General features: G+C 43.7%; 1 protein-coding gene across 7 annotated transcripts in view; it reads right to left on the bottom strand.

The window, feature by feature from the left end:
* Nucleotides 1–840: 840 nt before the first annotated feature.
* ENOX2 (ecto-NOX disulfide-thiol exchanger 2) overlaps nt 841–18,018 on the bottom strand; it is a 40,159-nt gene continuing 22,981 nt past the window's right edge. For 4 of the 7 annotated variants that reach the window (XM_072981457.2, XM_072981462.2, XM_072981459.2 and 1 more), the window contains exons 7-15: nt 16,675–16,887; nt 14,006–14,112; nt 9,877–9,988; nt 7,345–7,526; nt 5,667–5,774; nt 5,081–5,137; nt 3,780–3,942; nt 2,457–2,542; nt 841–1,510 (exon numbers count right to left, since the gene is read on the bottom strand). In XM_072981457.2, coding sequence (XP_072837558.2) covers nt 1,376–1,510; nt 2,457–2,542; nt 3,780–3,942; nt 5,081–5,137; nt 5,667–5,774; nt 7,345–7,526; nt 9,877–9,988; nt 14,006–14,112; nt 16,675–16,887 — 1,163 coding nt within the window. In that variant the 3' untranslated portion in view covers nt 841–1,375. The remainder of the gene's footprint in view (nt 1,511–2,456; nt 2,543–3,779; nt 3,943–5,080; nt 5,138–5,666; nt 5,775–7,344; nt 7,527–9,876; nt 9,989–14,005; nt 14,113–16,674; nt 16,888–18,018) is intronic. The other 3 variants (XR_012081465.2, XM_072981458.2, XR_012081464.2) reach the window with 3 other exon arrangements.

An 18,018-nucleotide genomic window follows, 5' to 3' on the forward strand; every position in this document is an offset into this window, starting at 1 on the left:
TTCAGTTGAACCAAAATGGAGCAACCCTACTGCACCTAAAAATGGTAGCCCCTGGCGGTCAGTCAGAAAGGTGTTGGCAGAAATGCTCTGGATTTGCACTGGCATTGGCGTTGTCCAGTTGCCAGCAAAAGGAATGAACCAGTGCAAACCTAACAGTGGGAGAAATGCCAGCTCTCTTGCGGGCTCTCTGTCCCTTTATTGCTTTCCCATTCTAATCCTGCCATATCTGCAGTTTCCTTACTGGGATAAGGAGCCTCTTGAGGCAGCAGGAGATTTTCCCAGCAGCAGGGAAAGGAACACAGCAACACAGCCCCAACCAAATCCTCCTTTCCTTACAGCTGCCTTGAAATGAAATGTAAAGAAACAAGATATGACCACTGGAAAAAATAATGGTCTTTCTGGACTACAACGCCCAAAAGCTCCCACCCAGCATGGCTGTGGATATATTCTGGGTGCTGTAATCAAAACCAAATATATTCTAAGCTTTGAGTTCCCTACTATTTTATTTATTCTGACGGTTACAATCGTCTGCCAGGACCACAGCTTCCGCATGTCAAGATGTAGAGGCAGGAATCCCATCTTTATGCAAATCAATAAAGGCGCCAAAGGTGCTCAAAGAAGTCCGGCACAGGTCTCCACAGAAAGTAGTCACGGCCAACTCTCAGAAACAGACCGCCATAATATGGCTGATCCTCCCTAACTGGAGGTGAAGGATTCAGGAAACAGAGCAATCGCCGCATTGGCATGAAATATCAGATATTAATACTTTTGACATGGAAAAGTCAAGGTCCCTCTGGTATACACTCACCCAAGAAACCAATTCCGCTGCGAAGACCTTAGTTTCTACTTGTAAACATGTCTCTTTTATTATCAAGTAATGCTTGGAGTTTTAAAAAAGTGTCATCCGGTTGCTCAATATCCTATTTTAGCACTGCTCTCAAAAAGTCAAATCATTCTGAGGACAAACAGAGACTTCAGAATGGCATGTACAAACAAGCTATGAAAACGTGTTCTGTTGTTTTGTTTTTGTGTGTGTTTTTTTAAGCCAACAGTATTTGTAAAAAGTATCAAAGATCCAAATAACAGTGTTTGGACTGATCCCAGAATGAACCGTTGCAAATGGGCTCAGTTTGTTATGGACAAACAATCTCAAAAGAGAAACAAACAAAAGACAACTGGAATATTTGCACAGCCCTTAAGAATTGGCCCCAAGTTTTCCTGGTGCTGTTCAAGGACTGCAAAGCAAGCAGCCGCTGTGGCAGCAAAGAACCCAGATCTGTGCAACATGCGGGCTCTTCATTTCCCCACCCCACCCAGCAACCTGCACATCTTGGGGAATGGCAGGCGTCCCAAAAGTCCTAACTTGGCTTTGAGGTCATGTCGTCATCTTCAGCCCCTCAAAGCCACAGAACTTCCACCTTTTTTCTAGGCTTGCGCCAACTCCACTCAGCTCCTGCTTGAAGGTGTGCTGGAGCCGCGTCATGAGAGCTTCCACTTCACTAGCGCAAATCTACAAAAGAGAAGCAAGGCCCATCACAGCAAACAGCATTGCTCAAAATAAAAGGGATTGAACCTGCCATCTTTCTAAAAAGGTTCTATGTTAGACACCTTGTGTGATGCTAAGAATTCCAGGCTCCAAACACACACACAACCACCAGCCAGTCATGGCTAGTTTGAATGACAATACTGTAGATTCCTGGACTCTCTTAGCAACATATAACAGTCCTATACAGTACTTTGTCAGTCATTTATTCTAGCTCACTATACGCTGTCTCCTTGTCACTTTCTTCCCTTCTGTCCATTACCAGCTGCTCTTCTGGTGGACAGTGGAACTGAGGGAGGACAGGATCGTATGCAGGCAGGGCTCTCACCAAAACTCATTTGTGTGTTACAGAGACTACAAATAAGAAACGTAGCATGTGACTAGACAGTTAAGCTATCCCAGGCTTGATCAGGCCAAATGGAGTCTGTTATTCCCCCCCCCCCAGGGAGCAGGAGAATTCTTTTCATTTATATCACTTCATTGTCTTGCTATTCAAGTGATATAGCACTGAACTGTTGGGTGAAACAGGGCTGCTTTGATTCATTATTGGTGATCACACATGCTAGAAACCAAAGGAAAACAGAGCAATTCCCACCCACACTTTAAAGTAGCTCCTGCCAGCGATCCAAAAGAGGTAGGTAGAGGCGGGCTGGTTCACTACCGCCCACATCTCCTGTGGCCACCAGGAAATGGAGTGGACCAGCCTGTTCCCAAAGTGGTCCAAAGGCAAGAGCCATCCCTTCCTCCTTGCTCCCCACAATATATCATGGAAAAGGGAGGTGGACCCGTCGACCCTTGGAAAGTCAGGTGAGGCACCTTGACTGCCTCTAGTTTGAGGTGCCTTTAAAGGTGCCACAGAGGGTCTGGAGCGCACCCTTAAATCTGCCCAACAGATGGCGGTGCCAGCACTTACCTTACTATCAAGGCGCTGGAGGTAGGAACAGATATATTCAATGCTTGCTCCAAACGGGTGGACGTGCAGAAAGGTGGAGATTATCCCTAGAGAAATGTTTCCAGAGTTACTTCCAGAACTCAGAGGTCAGCAGAGCACAAACTCATCTCTGACAAGGCACTGCTTTTAAACCCCTGGGGAGGAACCTCAGAACGCCCACACAACAGAGTATAAGCACATCGGAGGGGGTTCCCTCAGGAGGCTCCAACCACTGCTCATCCACATCAAGACCACTTGCTGTTCTTATTAGGTGCCTTCAAGCTGCTTCGGACTTATGGCAGCCCTAAGAGTGAGTGACCTCCAAAAAAAACCCTGTCAGCAGCAGCAACTCTGCTTCTAGAACTGTGAGAAAGGCTGGCTGGCAGGTTTTTTCCACAGCCTAGTATGTTCCAGTGGGACTCAACCTGGGTGAAGCTGTGCCTTTGGAGCAGAAGCCACAGATGCTAACACCTGCTTTTGCTTCAGGACCATGTCATTGTTTCTACTAAACGGAATGGCTTTTCTTTGGATAGTACCTTCCGTCTTTTGAAGAAAAAGGCCAATTTGCTTTCCAAGAATGTTTGGAATTAGTCTTGTAAATAACTATCCAGAAATTATGACCCTGCCAAAAATTGCACTAGGCCTCTGAGGGGGAAGCAAATGGAGAGTTTCAGTTTAATGTTTGGCTTTAGGGCTTGGTTTTTAGGTGCTGAGGAGAGATGGGTTTGGCTTATTCACTTCTAGGTTTGTAGGCTAGTGCTCAAATACGAGGAAGCTTTAAATATAAAAATAAATGAGACTGTGTACAGTACATTTCAAAACGTATTCAGGAGGTCTTGTCATCTTCAGTCTATAAAGCTGATGCCTTTTCACTTTATGTCCACATAGCTAGGTGGCAATCCATGCTTTGCACAAAAGTGAGCTCGGGTTCAGATGAGGGATAATCTGTATTTCTCACAAAAGCGGTCCCAGGTTCAACCCTTGGGTTCAGCTTCGACAAATATTTGGGGAAAAACCACATCTCATACCCTGGAAGGCCACTGCCAGTCATAGTACCTCAACATGGCTGCCTGGAGGCAATTTCATGTTTTCATGGCTTTTCTAGCAAGGTCCACAGTTCAGTGGTGGAGCAAATCTTTTGCATGCAGAAGACCCCAGGTTCATTTTCCAGGATCTCCAACCACAACTGAGAAAGACCCTGTCTGAAATCAAGGAAGGCTTCTGAAGCTAGAAAGAACAAGATAGGCCAGTTTCCCCTCCTGAAGTTTGGCAGGTCTTACCCATATTGCTGCATAGTCTCTTTACCTACTAATAATGCTTCCCTTTCCGACTTGATGGGGTTGGTGCTAAATCCTTTTTCAAGCACGCTGTCCTTCTCCTGGCTCACTGAGCACATCGGCGACAAAGTGTTAGTCTGAAGATAATTATGGACAATTAATTTCTCACACATAACTTCTGTCGCAGCCACCTGCCAATTAACACATCCACTGCTTCTTATACAATGCAAAAATAAGTATCTGGTAACAGACAATTAACTGTTAAAAACTACAGGATGAACACAGTGCAGGTAAGGAAGGGGAGATGAGAAATATCTCAGATCTCATTCCCAAGTAAAACAACAGACTCTGACTGCCACCCTCCCTAATATTAACTTGCTTACACTTCACAATGGCTACTAAATCCGACTGCTCGTCCCAACCAAAGTAGATCCATGGAAATAATCCCCAGTGTTATATCAGCATTGATATAAACACAATTCATTCAATGGATCAAATCTAGATGGGCATATCAGTTGGATTTCAGCCTACAAATTTTTCACACATTTCATGGAAAACAAAAGGATATATCTATTTGTCCAACAATAAGTCACATCTCTGTTAACAACAGAAAGCCAAAATCAGCAACCGAAGGCCAGGGCTGAGTAATGGGTGCATTTTTCTCCACAACGTGTCATTAATGAGTAGAAATCATTATCATAAGCCTCTAGAGCAGTGGTTCCCAGTCGTGGGTCCCCAGGTGTTTAGGTGACTAAAACCGACAAAAGTATTACCACCTGTGCTGGCCAGGATTTCTGGGAGTCTTAGTCCAAGCACCCCCAGACATCCTAGAGGCATTCTGAATACAAAATGCTGGACTGGGCAGACGTAGGCGCAACCCAGCAAAATACTTATGTTCGATTCCTAAGCAGCAACGAACAAAAACATAGCTAAATATAAACTGCCCCTTCACTCAATTTCAATTTTTTTCTGGTCCTAATAGATCTGATAAGAATAAGGGTGAAAACTGATTACGTTTGAGATATGTAGTGATCACAAACCAATATGTTGTCATCATAGTGACTGGAACTGTGTGTCACCAAATAAAGGAACTCCACGTTTCCATTGAAGAAGTAGAAAAGGCACAAGCCTGACAAGACAAAGCTATGGCCATGATTCTTGATTGAACCTCAAGTCTAGGGCTTTTGGCAAAGTAAAGGAAACATGGCCTGCTGCAAAGTAAAGAGTCTGGGCTAATATATAAATTCACTAGGCTAGAACTTCAGCTTATAAAGGCTGTACAAAAACCTTATCATTCAAAAGCATTCAGAGAGAAATCCATATACTCACATGGTCTTGTTGATCAGCAGAGTCTTTCCTCCACTCTGGAGCAGCTGTTACTTCTTGCTATATTCAATTGGAGAAAGGAAAATTCATCATCTCAAGCAATATACCACTCTTGGTATCAGGCGGAAACAGCCCATAATACTTCATTGGCTATGGCTTAGCAACAAATTGTGCTCCCCATCCAATCTAAGTCAATGTGCACAGTATTCTAGTTTGGCCAAATTCTTTTAGCACATCTGGCAAAAAAAAAAATCATGAATATATTCCTCCTAGTTAAGTGCTTCTTCAAGTCCTTCCTTGGACACAAGGACGCTAGTTTCAGAAACTTCAATTCATCCATTTGCTTTCTTCTTGGTGGATGTGTACAAAATCGTGTTCTTTGATATACTGAGGGACAGCAGTGTGCTTTTCCCCATCTATCTGCTGTTGTTTTTCAACTGCAGTGGCAGACACAAATACTTTCCCCCAGCCTCTTGAAAGGAATGTTGTCAAGCCAACATTCTACATAGCACTTAAGAGAAAAGCCCACCTTGTGTACACAAGCGCCCAGGTAACTATTATGGAAGAAGTGTCTCAGAAAAACTCCTACCTTTTCTTTTAGGCTTTCCAGCAATTTGTTTAGCTGGGCTTTTTCTTCCTTTATCTTTTCTAGCTCAGCCTCTCTTCTTTCATATTCATCTTGTAGTTTTTGGAGATTCTGGAAAACAGGAGCAGCAACACTCCATTTTATTTAGTTCAATTATAACCCTTTTAACCCGAGATAGAAAACGAGGAAGTTACAAAAGACCAAGGTGCATACACCCAAACTGTGTGTTCCCCAAGGCCTCAACTTCTTCACAAGGGTTATTATAATTCATGGGCTACTCTCTGCAGATGTCAGACATGTCAGTCTTCAAGCGATCACAGTGTTGCAAGTTTTACTCCAGCAGCTATCCCTGTAGGATGGTTTGTCTAGTACACAATGATCTAAAAAGTACTTTGGACCTGTACTACACATTATGACATTAAAACTTACAATACTTGAACACTATCAAATAGTATTAGTAAAACTCAATTAAAACCAACTTGAAAGTACATCCATATGTAACGTAGCTATATGTTAAAAGTCCATTCATCAGCAACAAGTCAATTGTTAAGGGCCTGTCTCAATAAGAGATTTCTTATCTGGTAAGGTAAGGGATTGGCTTCCCTTGAAAGAGAGGTCCATGACATTGCATCAACTACCAAGAAGGTTCTTGTATCTATTCTATAATCTTTAGACCCAGACCTTTACAAGCATGGAGCAGATGCTCATCTATTTCTGCGTGTATCACTTTGTTTCTTAAAGATTATTGGTGAAGAGGATGTGCTGGAAATTGACCTGAAGATCATTTTCTCGAAGAGTAAAGCATCTACAATTGTGACCTCAAGGGAGCACCTGCCCTCCCTCTTGCATGCATTGTATTGAAAGATTTGAATAACGTTCCTGAAAGAGCTTTTTTAAAAACGTAACATTTCATGTATTCTTTAGTGATACAGATATCACTGGGCAGACCCAAACTCCTCCAGGTCCACATGATTAGATCATTTTAAATTCAGAGCTGGGGATTTCTGTGAGTCCCGGTGGCAAATTTCTGTCCCCTTTGGTCCTCCAGGAACTTATCAGGTTGCCAAAAATGCAAGAGACAAAAAGCAAAAGACAATAACAGAGAAAAAAACGAACCAAAATTCCACGAAAATCCAAAACTGGATATTCAATCTCCATCTTCACTTTTGAAAAACAAAACAGCAACACATTTACTGTTGTCAAATGGTACAGTGGGTAACTGCAATCTTTCTGAAAGGTGAATGACCACTCTTGGAGGGTTCAAGGAGTGGCTAGTCACTTTTCCTCCCTCAAGAAAACAGGGACTGCAGAGTGAGGGTTGCAAATGGTCCTAGGACCCTTTATCAAACTGTGGCAGCAGTTTGTCTGTTGATAAACTGCAGCCACACAGCTGGAAGGAAAGATAAGAGACTCATTGGGTGCTATACTTTCAAGTGGCTTCAGACAGAGTAAAGCTCCCTGACTTCTGAGTATTTCCAGAGTCACGACATCCTCACTCTAGGAGCAGAACTTTCATATGTTACAATTCTGGGAAATGACTTCCGGTATCTGGAAACTTCCCAGTGGCATTACTTTTTCACCTTTTGCTACAAAAGAAGGACTTAAAGACAGGACGCTCTTTTTGTACAGTCTAAGAATTTCAGTGATGATTTCCTTTCACGGGAAAAAGGGAACGCTTTACCTGCTGCATGCCTTGCAAAGCCTGCTGGAGGATCACCAATTGCTGGTCCTTCCTTACGTCTTCATCTTGGCCCATTTTGCCCTGCTCCTGCTTTAAAAGCTCCACCTCATTCCTGTAGGCGTCTAGCTGACACCGTAAGCTCTCGTTTTCCTCTTTCAGAGCTTCTGTCTGTAATACTAGTGCTTGGGGGTGTGGGAAGAGAGAGGAGAGAAAGAAATGGAACCACTGATTGTCTTGCGTCAATTTTTTTACATTTAGACTGTCAAGCTGTTTGGGGTGACAAATACTACATTTCCCTGGCTAGCATGGCCCCTAGAAGATTTCGTCCAAAAAGTAACTCTTGCAGGCTCCCTCCCTTTGTAAAAGGGGTACTTATTTTCTAGAATGTCTCCTTTTAACTAAACACTTGAATTATTTCTTGGATATCTTTGTGTTATTATATGTGCCTCGTGTTTTACTTCTTTATTTCTTTGATTTTCATCCTCTCTTTCCGCTAAACAGGGATCAAGACAGCTAACAATACAGAGAAAAGAACAAAATAATAATTTAAACATCACAAGACATATCCAATAAAAAATTAATCCCATAAAACAAAGCAGTAAGAGCATCCATCAGATTAAGGATGCAACTACACTAGAAAGTACAATTCAGTTTTGCTGCGATTTGATCTGTAGTCATATTATATTTGAAATCGCTGTCAGTGTTCATATAGGGGCTGTGCGTTGATTCAGTTCATCCTTCATACTGGATGTTTTTGGCATTCCAGCCCAAAGCCTCACCTTCTTTCTTTCCTTCCTTCCTCTGGTCCTGCCTCTGCCAATCCCTTTATGGGGTGTACATAATAATTAGGACCTGGCAATAACAGGACTAGTTCTGGTTTGAAATAGTAGAAGCAACCCCCACTCCACCCCATGGCAGAGAGAAAAAAGTCACTTTGGGTGCAAAAAACAGGCTGGACCAATTTGACCCAGTTGTTCCATAATGTGACCAGTACAATTACTTCAAATCCATCCATTTTATAAGTGAAGCAAATTGCCCAGTTGTTCTGGGTTTTTCAGGCTCTTTGGCCATGTTCTGAACACGGCCAAAGAGCCCGAAAAACCCAGAACAACCATTAGATCCCGGCCGTGAAAGCCTTTGCAAATAAATTGCCCAGTGTTTGAGCATGGAGTTGGAGCCTTAAACATTCTATAACTCAGTGGCCGAGCTCATATTCCGTATGCAGAGAGTTGCAGATTCAGTCCCTGGTATTTCTGGGCAAGGTTAGGAAATAGCCTCCCCTGAAAACCCAGTTGCTGCCTGTCAGTGGAAACAGTCCTGGGCTGGATGGACCAACGGTTAGGCTCAGCATAAGGCAGTTTCTCAGACCTCTACATGTCAACTTCATGAGCAAATTAGCTTAGAGGTCCAAAGCCTGCTTGAATAAAATTCCCTTTGCTTGCTGGAAAAAGAACAGCAGCCACGGAGCGAGCCTGGATTCCCTTTCTTTATCCTTATGGCACACCTATCAATTGGATAAAAGGGAGCTGCAGGGTCCAAGCCCATAAAATACCAATGCAAGAATGGGTGACACTTTTACAGACCACTCAAAATCGACATACAATATGTGAACAGCTTTCGTGGATAAAAGCTCCACTTCACTGGGCTTGTCCTGTAAACTGGACAGCTAAGACTCATCTGTGTAGGCGTGCGAACACACATGCCTTGGGGCACTGGAACCTCAACCACACTCAACTGCTGTCCACCAGAAGAACAAAGCATTTCCTACTAGCTCCATCACCTGCAGTGATTTGTGCCAGTGGATAGCTTCTGTGTAGTGCTCCCAGTGTGTTTTAGACTGTCCCCAGGGGGTTGTACTGTAGTGCAGTCTTCCCCAACCTTGGGCCTCCAGATGTTCTTGGACTACAAGTCCCAGAAGCCTTCACCACCACTGCTGGCCAGGATTTCTGGGAGTTGAAGTCCAAGAACATCTGGAGGCCCAAGGTTGGGGACCACTGCTGTAGTGAGTCATGACAGCTAGCTTTACCCTCCACACAGTTGGAATTTTGGGGCTGTCTCTGGTTGGTTGCAGGGATGTTAGTAAGTCCTTGGGACCAAGTCCCAAGACAGAGACTCAAGTCCCGAGTCCCAAGCCTCAAGTCTGAGTCTCAGAGTCTTCCGCCCTGCCCCTCCAAGGCCTGGACTTGGGACTCAGACGGCGCATGTGCTAGCCAGTGGACAGGGACTCAATAACGTGACTCTGATAAATGGGTCTGAGTCGTGAGTCCAGGCCCAAATCCCACCCCCCAGAAGCCCCCAAGCCGATGCCGAGTCAAGTTGCTGGTGTCTCTTGAGTCAAACGCAAGAGTTGTGACTGGCAACTCACAAGTTCCCATCCCTGGTTGGTTAGTTGTTCCCCTGGGGCTACATTTTGTTTTGTTTTTGTTCAATCAGAACACCCGAGCCCGATTTTTGTTTGCCCCTTATCTTGGAATTCGTGGCTGCCTTTTCCACCTTGCCCCAGTTCCTCTGGCTGACGCTTCTGTATCTTACCCGACTCTTCTGTTTCTTTGGTCTCTGGTGGCTCTATGTCTTCGTCGGACATTTCCATTTCCTCCTCTCGTCGAATGCCCATCAGCTCGTCATTGTGTATGTTACGAATTTCCTACAATTTAAAGAGTGTTTTTGAAAAGAGATGCTACTTTTTGCCTCTGAGTGCTAAGAAAAAGAGGAGAAACAAATTTAGAGGGGAAGAGGACCCATGAGGGCATTAGACATAACTGTCCAGAACATTACACTATCAGGTAAGTTACCAATTTGCAGAACCAATGTGTTATTTATTTACAGGTGTGGAACATTTTTTAGGACTGGATTCTTTATACACAGAGAGAGTTGTTGTTATGTGCTGTCAAGTCAGCACTGACTTATAGTGACCCTAACAGGGCTTTCAAGGTGAGAAATTTAAGGAGTGGATTTACCAGTTCCACACTCCCAGCCAGGGAATTGAACCCAGGTTTCCAGAGTCCTAATCCATAACTTGGGGAAACCCAAGAAAAACAGAGAAAGACATTGTAAGTCATAGGGCACTTCCAATATGCTTTTGTGCTCCCTGTCATTTTTCATCATTGAACAAATCCTGTGGATGTTTTGTTGTTGCTGCTGTAATTTATTAGTGGAGGGACAGAGAGTCCAAGAGTAACTCAAATGGGTGATTGAGCTCATGTATAAACCAAGACCTTTACATTCAAACCTTGACCTACAGACCACCAGCCTAGTACTAAGAAAGATAATGGACTATCTGTCGGAAGAGCTGGGACATCAGGCATCAGATGCAAGAAGGATGAAATCAAGAGATCTGGGCCCATGCTCTTGCTTGTTCTCTGCAAATTAGAATAAGAAACCCTGTCAACCTTCAGCTCTTACTACAGATAAGGATAGCTGCATTTATCATTTTTACAAGAGAGGCAAGCGAATAACTGCTAGAGACTGCAAGGAAAAACTATATGGCAGGTAAGTAGAAATGACAACCTTAACAGTGGCTGTCTTACAGAATAGCTTTCTCCTAGGCAATAGGGATTCACAGAAAACCAGGACCTTTATACCATTTATATTGCCCACTACTGTCTACCTTGATTAAGGATGTCAGGGAAACAAAACTCTTCCTCATTATTGGCCACCTGATTTTTTTTTTCCAAATAGAAGTTCCAATACCTTTGGGAGACTGGCCTGCTTCTCCCCCTACATGTTCCCAAGCAACACCTTCCTTTCCATCCTTCTATTAGTTACCATACGTTCCATGTTGCCATTTCCTACAGCTCCAGGCTTACTCACCTACAAATCTGGCACGATATGGAAATGTGGAACGGGAAATTTTTTGTTATAAAAATGAAAAAGCTTTTTCATTTTAAAAAACAAGCCAAAATGGCTGATGTTGAACTTATAATGCTGCTGATTTTGCCTCACTGGCCCTGTTCTATATGAATTTTGTAACGTTGCTATTTCTGATACTATAATTTGTTATGCAGCATTTATTCTAAACTGCTTCTGGTCCACTATGGACAAGTGCCATATATAAAATCATACTAGGGCTTAGGTTAGGTCTTATTTTTCTGGAAAACAGGGTATATATATTGTAAAATGATATATATCAGCCCTACCCCAAAAATAAGCCCCAGTTAAGTGAACGCTCACCCTCCACCCTTGTGCAGCAACCAAAAGATGACATGACTGTATTTGAATAAATGTAGATTGTTGTACATGAAAAAAATAAAACATCCCCTGAAAATAAGCCCTAATGCGTTTTTGGAGCAAAAGTTAATATAAGACCCTGTCTTATTTTCGGGGAAACATGGTATATTAAACTACTCAAAACTAACCCACAGTAAATTTAGACTTTTATTATGTTCCCCAAACCAGCATATTTTATTCTGCGATAACCAAGCCAACCCACAAGTGGCACAAACACACTGCTTCTCTATTGTGTACATATACAGTTGGCTTTTAAGAGAACTTCATTGGATTCTCACTAGATATGCTTTTAGATCGATACAGATAATGCCACTTGATGTATGCATATACCTCATTCCAGAGTATGTCGCATTTGGAATTTATGAACATGTTAATGCAAATAGTATATAATCCCTTTTTTCTCTCTGAACTCAATCATCTTCAGCAAAGTCATACAAAGGTCTGTCAGAATTGTTTAATATTCCACTTTTTGAAGTCACAACAGCGTACAAATTTATTCTGAAGGCTAGGCAGGGGCCGTTTTGCCTTTTATTTCATCCCTTAATCCTATTCCAGAGAAGAAACTGCCCATAAAATGGCGCACCAAAATGCTTGCTCTCTGTCACCAGTTACTGTCAAAATAACTTACCTGAAGTTGCCAAAATCTGCATGAACCACAGCTTTTGTCAAATTTGCTATAAATGACACACGCCCAGCTGCTTTCCCCTCCTGATGACAGACCTAAGAGTTGGCTGATTTGCCACTGTGAAATTCAGAACGTTAGAAAGCACAGGTGTCGACTGGTCTTTCAAGTTATGTGGCTTTCATGCCAGCAATGCTCTCTTTTTTTAGCAAAAGGGTATACTGTAAGTCTCTAACAGAATCCCATTGTGTGGGATCAAGGGCCGTAACTTGAAATTTCTGGGTGAAGAAGAAGAGGGACTGCACCACGCTGTATCTTTGATGTTGTTCTCTCCAGTTTGATGTGCCTCCCAACAAAGCACATGGCTGAAACTTTCCAGCTTCAGATCTTCACACACAATCTGAGCTTACCTAAAGCTCTAAGAAATTCAGATTACCTACAGCTGTTCACAATATCTTCCCTAGCCTAACAGTGTACAAATACGTTGGACTACAGCTCCCATCATGATCAAGGTAATGGGACTTGTAGTCTAATGCCTCCCTAGGTGCTGAGCTGGGGAAGTCTGCCTTGACTTCCCATCACCACTTTGAAACACTAGGCACACTAACGTTTCTGCTGTGGATTTCTCAAACCACAGAATTTCTTGAAACCATACCTGCAAAAGATCCCTTCCTCTTGGCTCCACAGAAGTGCCACGTGGAGAAAGAAAAATAAGAATCTCGGCGGGAGGGGATCTCTACTGCTCAGGCAAAACTGTTATTACCATGAAGAATAATTCACAAATGCCCGTATGCATGTATGCATGTATGTATGCATGTATGTATGTATGCCCGTATGTATGTATGTATGTATGTATGTATGTATGTATGTATGTATGTATGTATGTATGTATGTATGTATGTATGTATGTATGTATGTATGTATGTATGTATGCATGCATGCATGTATGTATGTATGTATGTATGTATGTATGTATGTGGGGGGGTGCGTGCGTGCGTGCGTGCGTGCATGCATATGTATCATGCATGCATGCATGATGCATGTAAACTCTTTTTAACACACCTTTCTTCTTAAAAAAGAACCCAGGACTGCTTACAACAACATCATATAGGTGATCTGTAGCTTGCGAACCACACAGCTAATTCCAGTCTCTGCAGCAGCTGACCAAACCAAGGGTGGGCAAAATGTACCATGTGGGATGCATGTGACCCCCAATCCTATTTTTGCAGCCCCCAGGCGCTGCTACTCCAGGAGAAGGACCTTGTTCTAGAAAGCCTCTAGGGGGCATAACTAGCCAATCCACACACTTTCCTCTCCCCGCTCACAGCTCTTCTAGACCCTAAGGGGCCTTTGCTCAAGACCAGAAGTAATGAAAATCAGAAGAGGGGTGGCCTGAAAGGAGCAATGAGACCGTAGGCAGTTGCAACGCCAGCCTGGTTTAAATTATTGGAAACTAAAAATACCAGCCTTTCCATTATTTGAAAAGGTGTCATGAATGTCTGGCTCCATCCTGGTAACAAACAAAACAGGACTACCTTTGTATACAGGTCTAATCCTGGTCCAAAAGATCATTTATATCACAGTATTATTATACACTGTTCTATGACCTGCTGTTATGTCATGCGTCACAACAGTGACCATTGCTGGCTGTTCTCGATTTCCTCATCTTGTAACTGCATGACGGACTGTAAGCTCCATCTGTGTGACTACTTACCTTCTGGAGCAGAGTTAAGGAAAATCCAGCCTTTTTTTAAAATCTAAGCCTACTGGCCAGAAAAGGAGCTTTAAAGACGTTAAAAAGAAGATACCAACCTCCGCTTGCTTGCACCACACGCTGATGTTCTTACGCTGCGCTTTCGTGAAATGGTCCCAGGCCTTTTGTTTGGAAGCAGAATGGTACACCGCAACTATCTGCTCGACTGCAGTGTCAAAATCAGCAGGCACAACCAGGCCACAATAGCATCCGGGAAAGGGCAAGAGAAAGGAGCAAAGGAGTAAGATAGCGGGGTCAGGCAGGAGTCCAGCGAATCTTTCTATAATGACTCTTTAGGAGCACGCCAGGGCTGAGAATCTGATGCCCAGGGAGATGCCAGATCCCCAGAACACGGAGCGTTGTTAGCATAACAGAAAAACTGCACTGGACAGAGTTTTTTCTTTTCCCAGTCAAACAGAGAAAGGTGTTTCAATGAGAAGGACAGGAATGCTGATATGTTAGAAAAAAAATGAGGTTCGACAGAAACGCAGGAGGAAGAAAGATATTCAAATACAAAATAGAAGTTGGTATATAGAGACATTATTTTTCCACTTCACAAATACAGGATCACAATAATCAGGGCTGTGTGTACTCCACAGGTGTTTAACTGTAAATGGATACTAGACTCAGAATCCAGGAGGTGTTGGGCTCTCGTGCCGCCTGACCATCTAAACTTTCATTATTGAAGTTTAGTTTCTAGTCCTTTAATGCTGAGACAGATGTGAAAGTAGACCTTCAGAGCCTACTAAAGTCTCAAAAGACAACAGGAAAAGGAATAAGAGATTTTTTTTAAAGAGTTCAATACTGCCCACAATGGCTAAAAAGATTATACACCTATGTATATTTTCATAATACTGTATATACTACATTTAAAACACATGGCTTTTCCTGGACAGAATCTTATTCTTAAAAAAATACAAACAGCCCCAATTATTATAGATGTGGTCATTCATTATATAGTGCCCCACTCTTTGCAGGCCAACGGAGGCTCTTTTCCACTCTCTCCAATTCTTTTCCTACAAACGTCTGAGCAAAGAGTTAGGTGAGGGGCAGCAGCTCTGTAGAAGGACGCATAGGTTTGCATAACAGAGAGATGGCTACAGGAAGAAGTGCTCTTATATTTTGCCCAAAGAATTGGAAAGTGATGCAAGTTGAGATTACCCCCACCCCCCATTACTACTTACTCTGCAACATATACAGTACCTTCTTCGGGATCAGAGGGCCAATATTTGTTCCAAAGATTACAGAAATGACACCATTGAAAAATCAAAACCAGGCAGGCCTTACAAATGTGCACCTTTGGAATTCCTTGGTATCTGTCAGGATGTGGAAGGGCACGCTCTCCGAGGCCGACCTCTCACACTGCCTGCCAAGTGGCTGCCAAAGTCGCAGCCTCTCCAACCTGTGAGCCACGGCAGTGCTGCCCTCTGCTAGAAACTTGGCTGTCTACCATGTAATCCAAAGTGGAGGTGGGGGAAGGAACTTCTTCCGAAGCTCTGCCACCATGGGGGGGGGGGGGAAACAGTCTTCTCTGCAATGGTGGTGAGTTTTTTAAAGTTTCTCTGTCACTGCTAAAGGAGCTGGGGAAGAAAATTGTTGCACCACCTCCTGGTCAATGTGTGTGTGTGTTCTGTGTTATCAAGGCAGAAACACCTTACGGTGTCCCTAATAGGGCTTTCAAGGTAAGGGAGTGGTTTTACCAGTCCCATTCCCTAGTCAATTTCCATGGGCAAGTGGGGATTTGAACTCTGCTCTCTAGAGTCCTGGTCCGTCACTCTATCCACAACATCACGCTGGGAACCAGGCCAATACGAGTGGGGGAACCTAATCCTCCTAAGAGCAGAAGGGTTTCGGATTGAGCATATCCGAGGTCACCTCTGTCCCCAGAATGCCTGGGTCAGGGCCCAATCCTGGCAGTAGCTTCCCATCTGTGGATGGAGCTCACGTGCTGGGTAGACAAAGTACCATCTCCCCACCACCCCCGCCAGTCAAGGCTTCTGAAGGAACCACTTGAAACTCATTCTAATCCCTTTGGCAAATCTAGGTTTTAGGGAGTTGGGAACATTTAAAATGGGATGGAAGACGAAAATATAGCAATTGTACATTACCTTGAAGCTTAAATTTCCCAGTTAGTAAGATGACCTGCAGATTCTCAAATGAACAGAAAGAGGAGGGATTCATCTAGAAACCTACCTTTTGTTGCCTACACCACTCTTTAGAAAGCATAAGAGCAGTATGCAGGAAACAACGCGATTGCGGCAGAACTAGGCAGAGAACATTACTGAGAAAGAAGTAAGAAAGCCCCACAACCAAACCAAAAAGACAGAAACTCACAAAAAAAAAACTGAGACTGTCCCTGGCTAATGTTCAAAATGGTTCATATGGTTCAGAAATAGCAGTCTGTCTTCTGACCAGACCAACTGCTATAAGAATGTTACATCTGTTCAAACTCCCTGCATGACAACCTAAACCATCTCCAGTCACTGTAGCTTTGAAACCAGGTCCTCTTCTGTGTCCCATTGCACTGGACTCCCAACCGCACCACTGGCGTGCCAAATTAATCAAAAGACAATGTGCACAGCAACCTGTGGGCTGGGGTGAGGAAGATCGTGGCTGTCACACTTTCTCCAATAACCCATCTACAAATAAAATTCTGCTACTTTCCCAGAAGTTGTAAGACTTTCTAATTTGTACTGAAGATTAATGGCTGAACGCCTTCCAAACTTACACTGAGCAAGAATCCCTGACAGTGCAAGTTTGAATTTCTCCTTTGCTTCCTCCATCTCCTTTTCATGAGCAGCTTTTTCATTCGTAAGTCGGCGGATATGGCTATTGACGGACTGGATCATGGAGTAGAAGCTGTTGGCGCTCCGTCGGTTCACTTCCCCTCGCTCTATCCAGGTCAGCAATGTCTGCACGGCTTCCATAAACTTGGAATCATCTGTTCCGAAAAGGAAAAACACAGTTCAGACATGAGCACTGGTGCATGTCTAAATCGCATCTCCTCCAGTGAGGGAAGACTGGTTTCATGAGACGCAAAACAAAATACTGGAAGGCTGTGGTTGGAGAAAGCCAAGCCCACAACCACTCCTGCCCTCATGTATGTCTATGTGGAGAGGGATCAATGTTTAGTGGTGCCATCTGGCATGCAGAAGGTATCGGGTTCAATTACTGAAACTCCCAGTTAAAAAAATAAAATAGCACATAAAAGGACAATAAAATCCCTGCTATCCAGAGCTCAGAAAAATCACTTTTTTTGAGAACAACTCCAAGAAAGCTTTCCCAAAAATAATTTTTCTACATTCTTGAGACAGTGGGGTGCCCCCACAAGTAGATACTATTAGGCTACACAGACAAATAGGAAGGGAAGCATGCAAGGGGTTGGGTGTCCCTGTGCTGGGCCAATTGTCATTCCAAGGTGCGAGGATGTCCCCCTTTCAGGATACAAAATGAATGTCTCACCGTGAATATCAATGTTTCCTTGTGCAGTGGAGGAGAAGGAGCCTGCAAGCCAGAACTTACCAAAGCTAGCTAAGTGGGCTACCAAGAAGGAACACCTGCTCTGCATTTTAGTTTTGGGAAGCAGGGGGAGAAAGCCAACAAACAAGTTGCTTGGGGAGCAGGGAGGAAGGCACTCTGTGACGGGCTGGTGGGTGGTTAGGGCCGTGGCATCCGGCCACCCCTTGAACCCTGGAATGGGCACGGCATGCTCCTTCAACAAGGAGAACTCTCTGGTCTCCTTGGTTGCCTTTGTGGCCCGGTTTGGGGCAGAGGCGATGTTTTCCACTGAGGAGGAGGAGCCCCTCGATAGAGCTGCACCATCTTTTCACCCCCTCGGCCTCAAGCCACAGACTCAATCCATTAGGCCAGGTGGGTGAGGCAAAAGAGCAGAAAATGCAGCAGAGTTGTATATACGTTGTACAGGATAAAGGGTTTTTTTTTAAAAAAAGATACAGAATAGAAATCAAAATCTACGTGAAGGAGCTATGGCAAGCGACCTGCCTGAAGCAAAGGCAGAATCAAGAACGGACTGAGCAGGGGTTTCCTCCTCCCTACGGGGGGGGGGGGGAGG

This window comes from Pogona vitticeps, chromosome 11, assembly GCF_051106095.1.
Source record: "Pogona vitticeps strain Pit_001003342236 chromosome 11, PviZW2.1, whole genome shotgun sequence".
Taxonomy (NCBI): domain Eukaryota; kingdom Metazoa; phylum Chordata; class Lepidosauria; order Squamata; family Agamidae; genus Pogona; species Pogona vitticeps.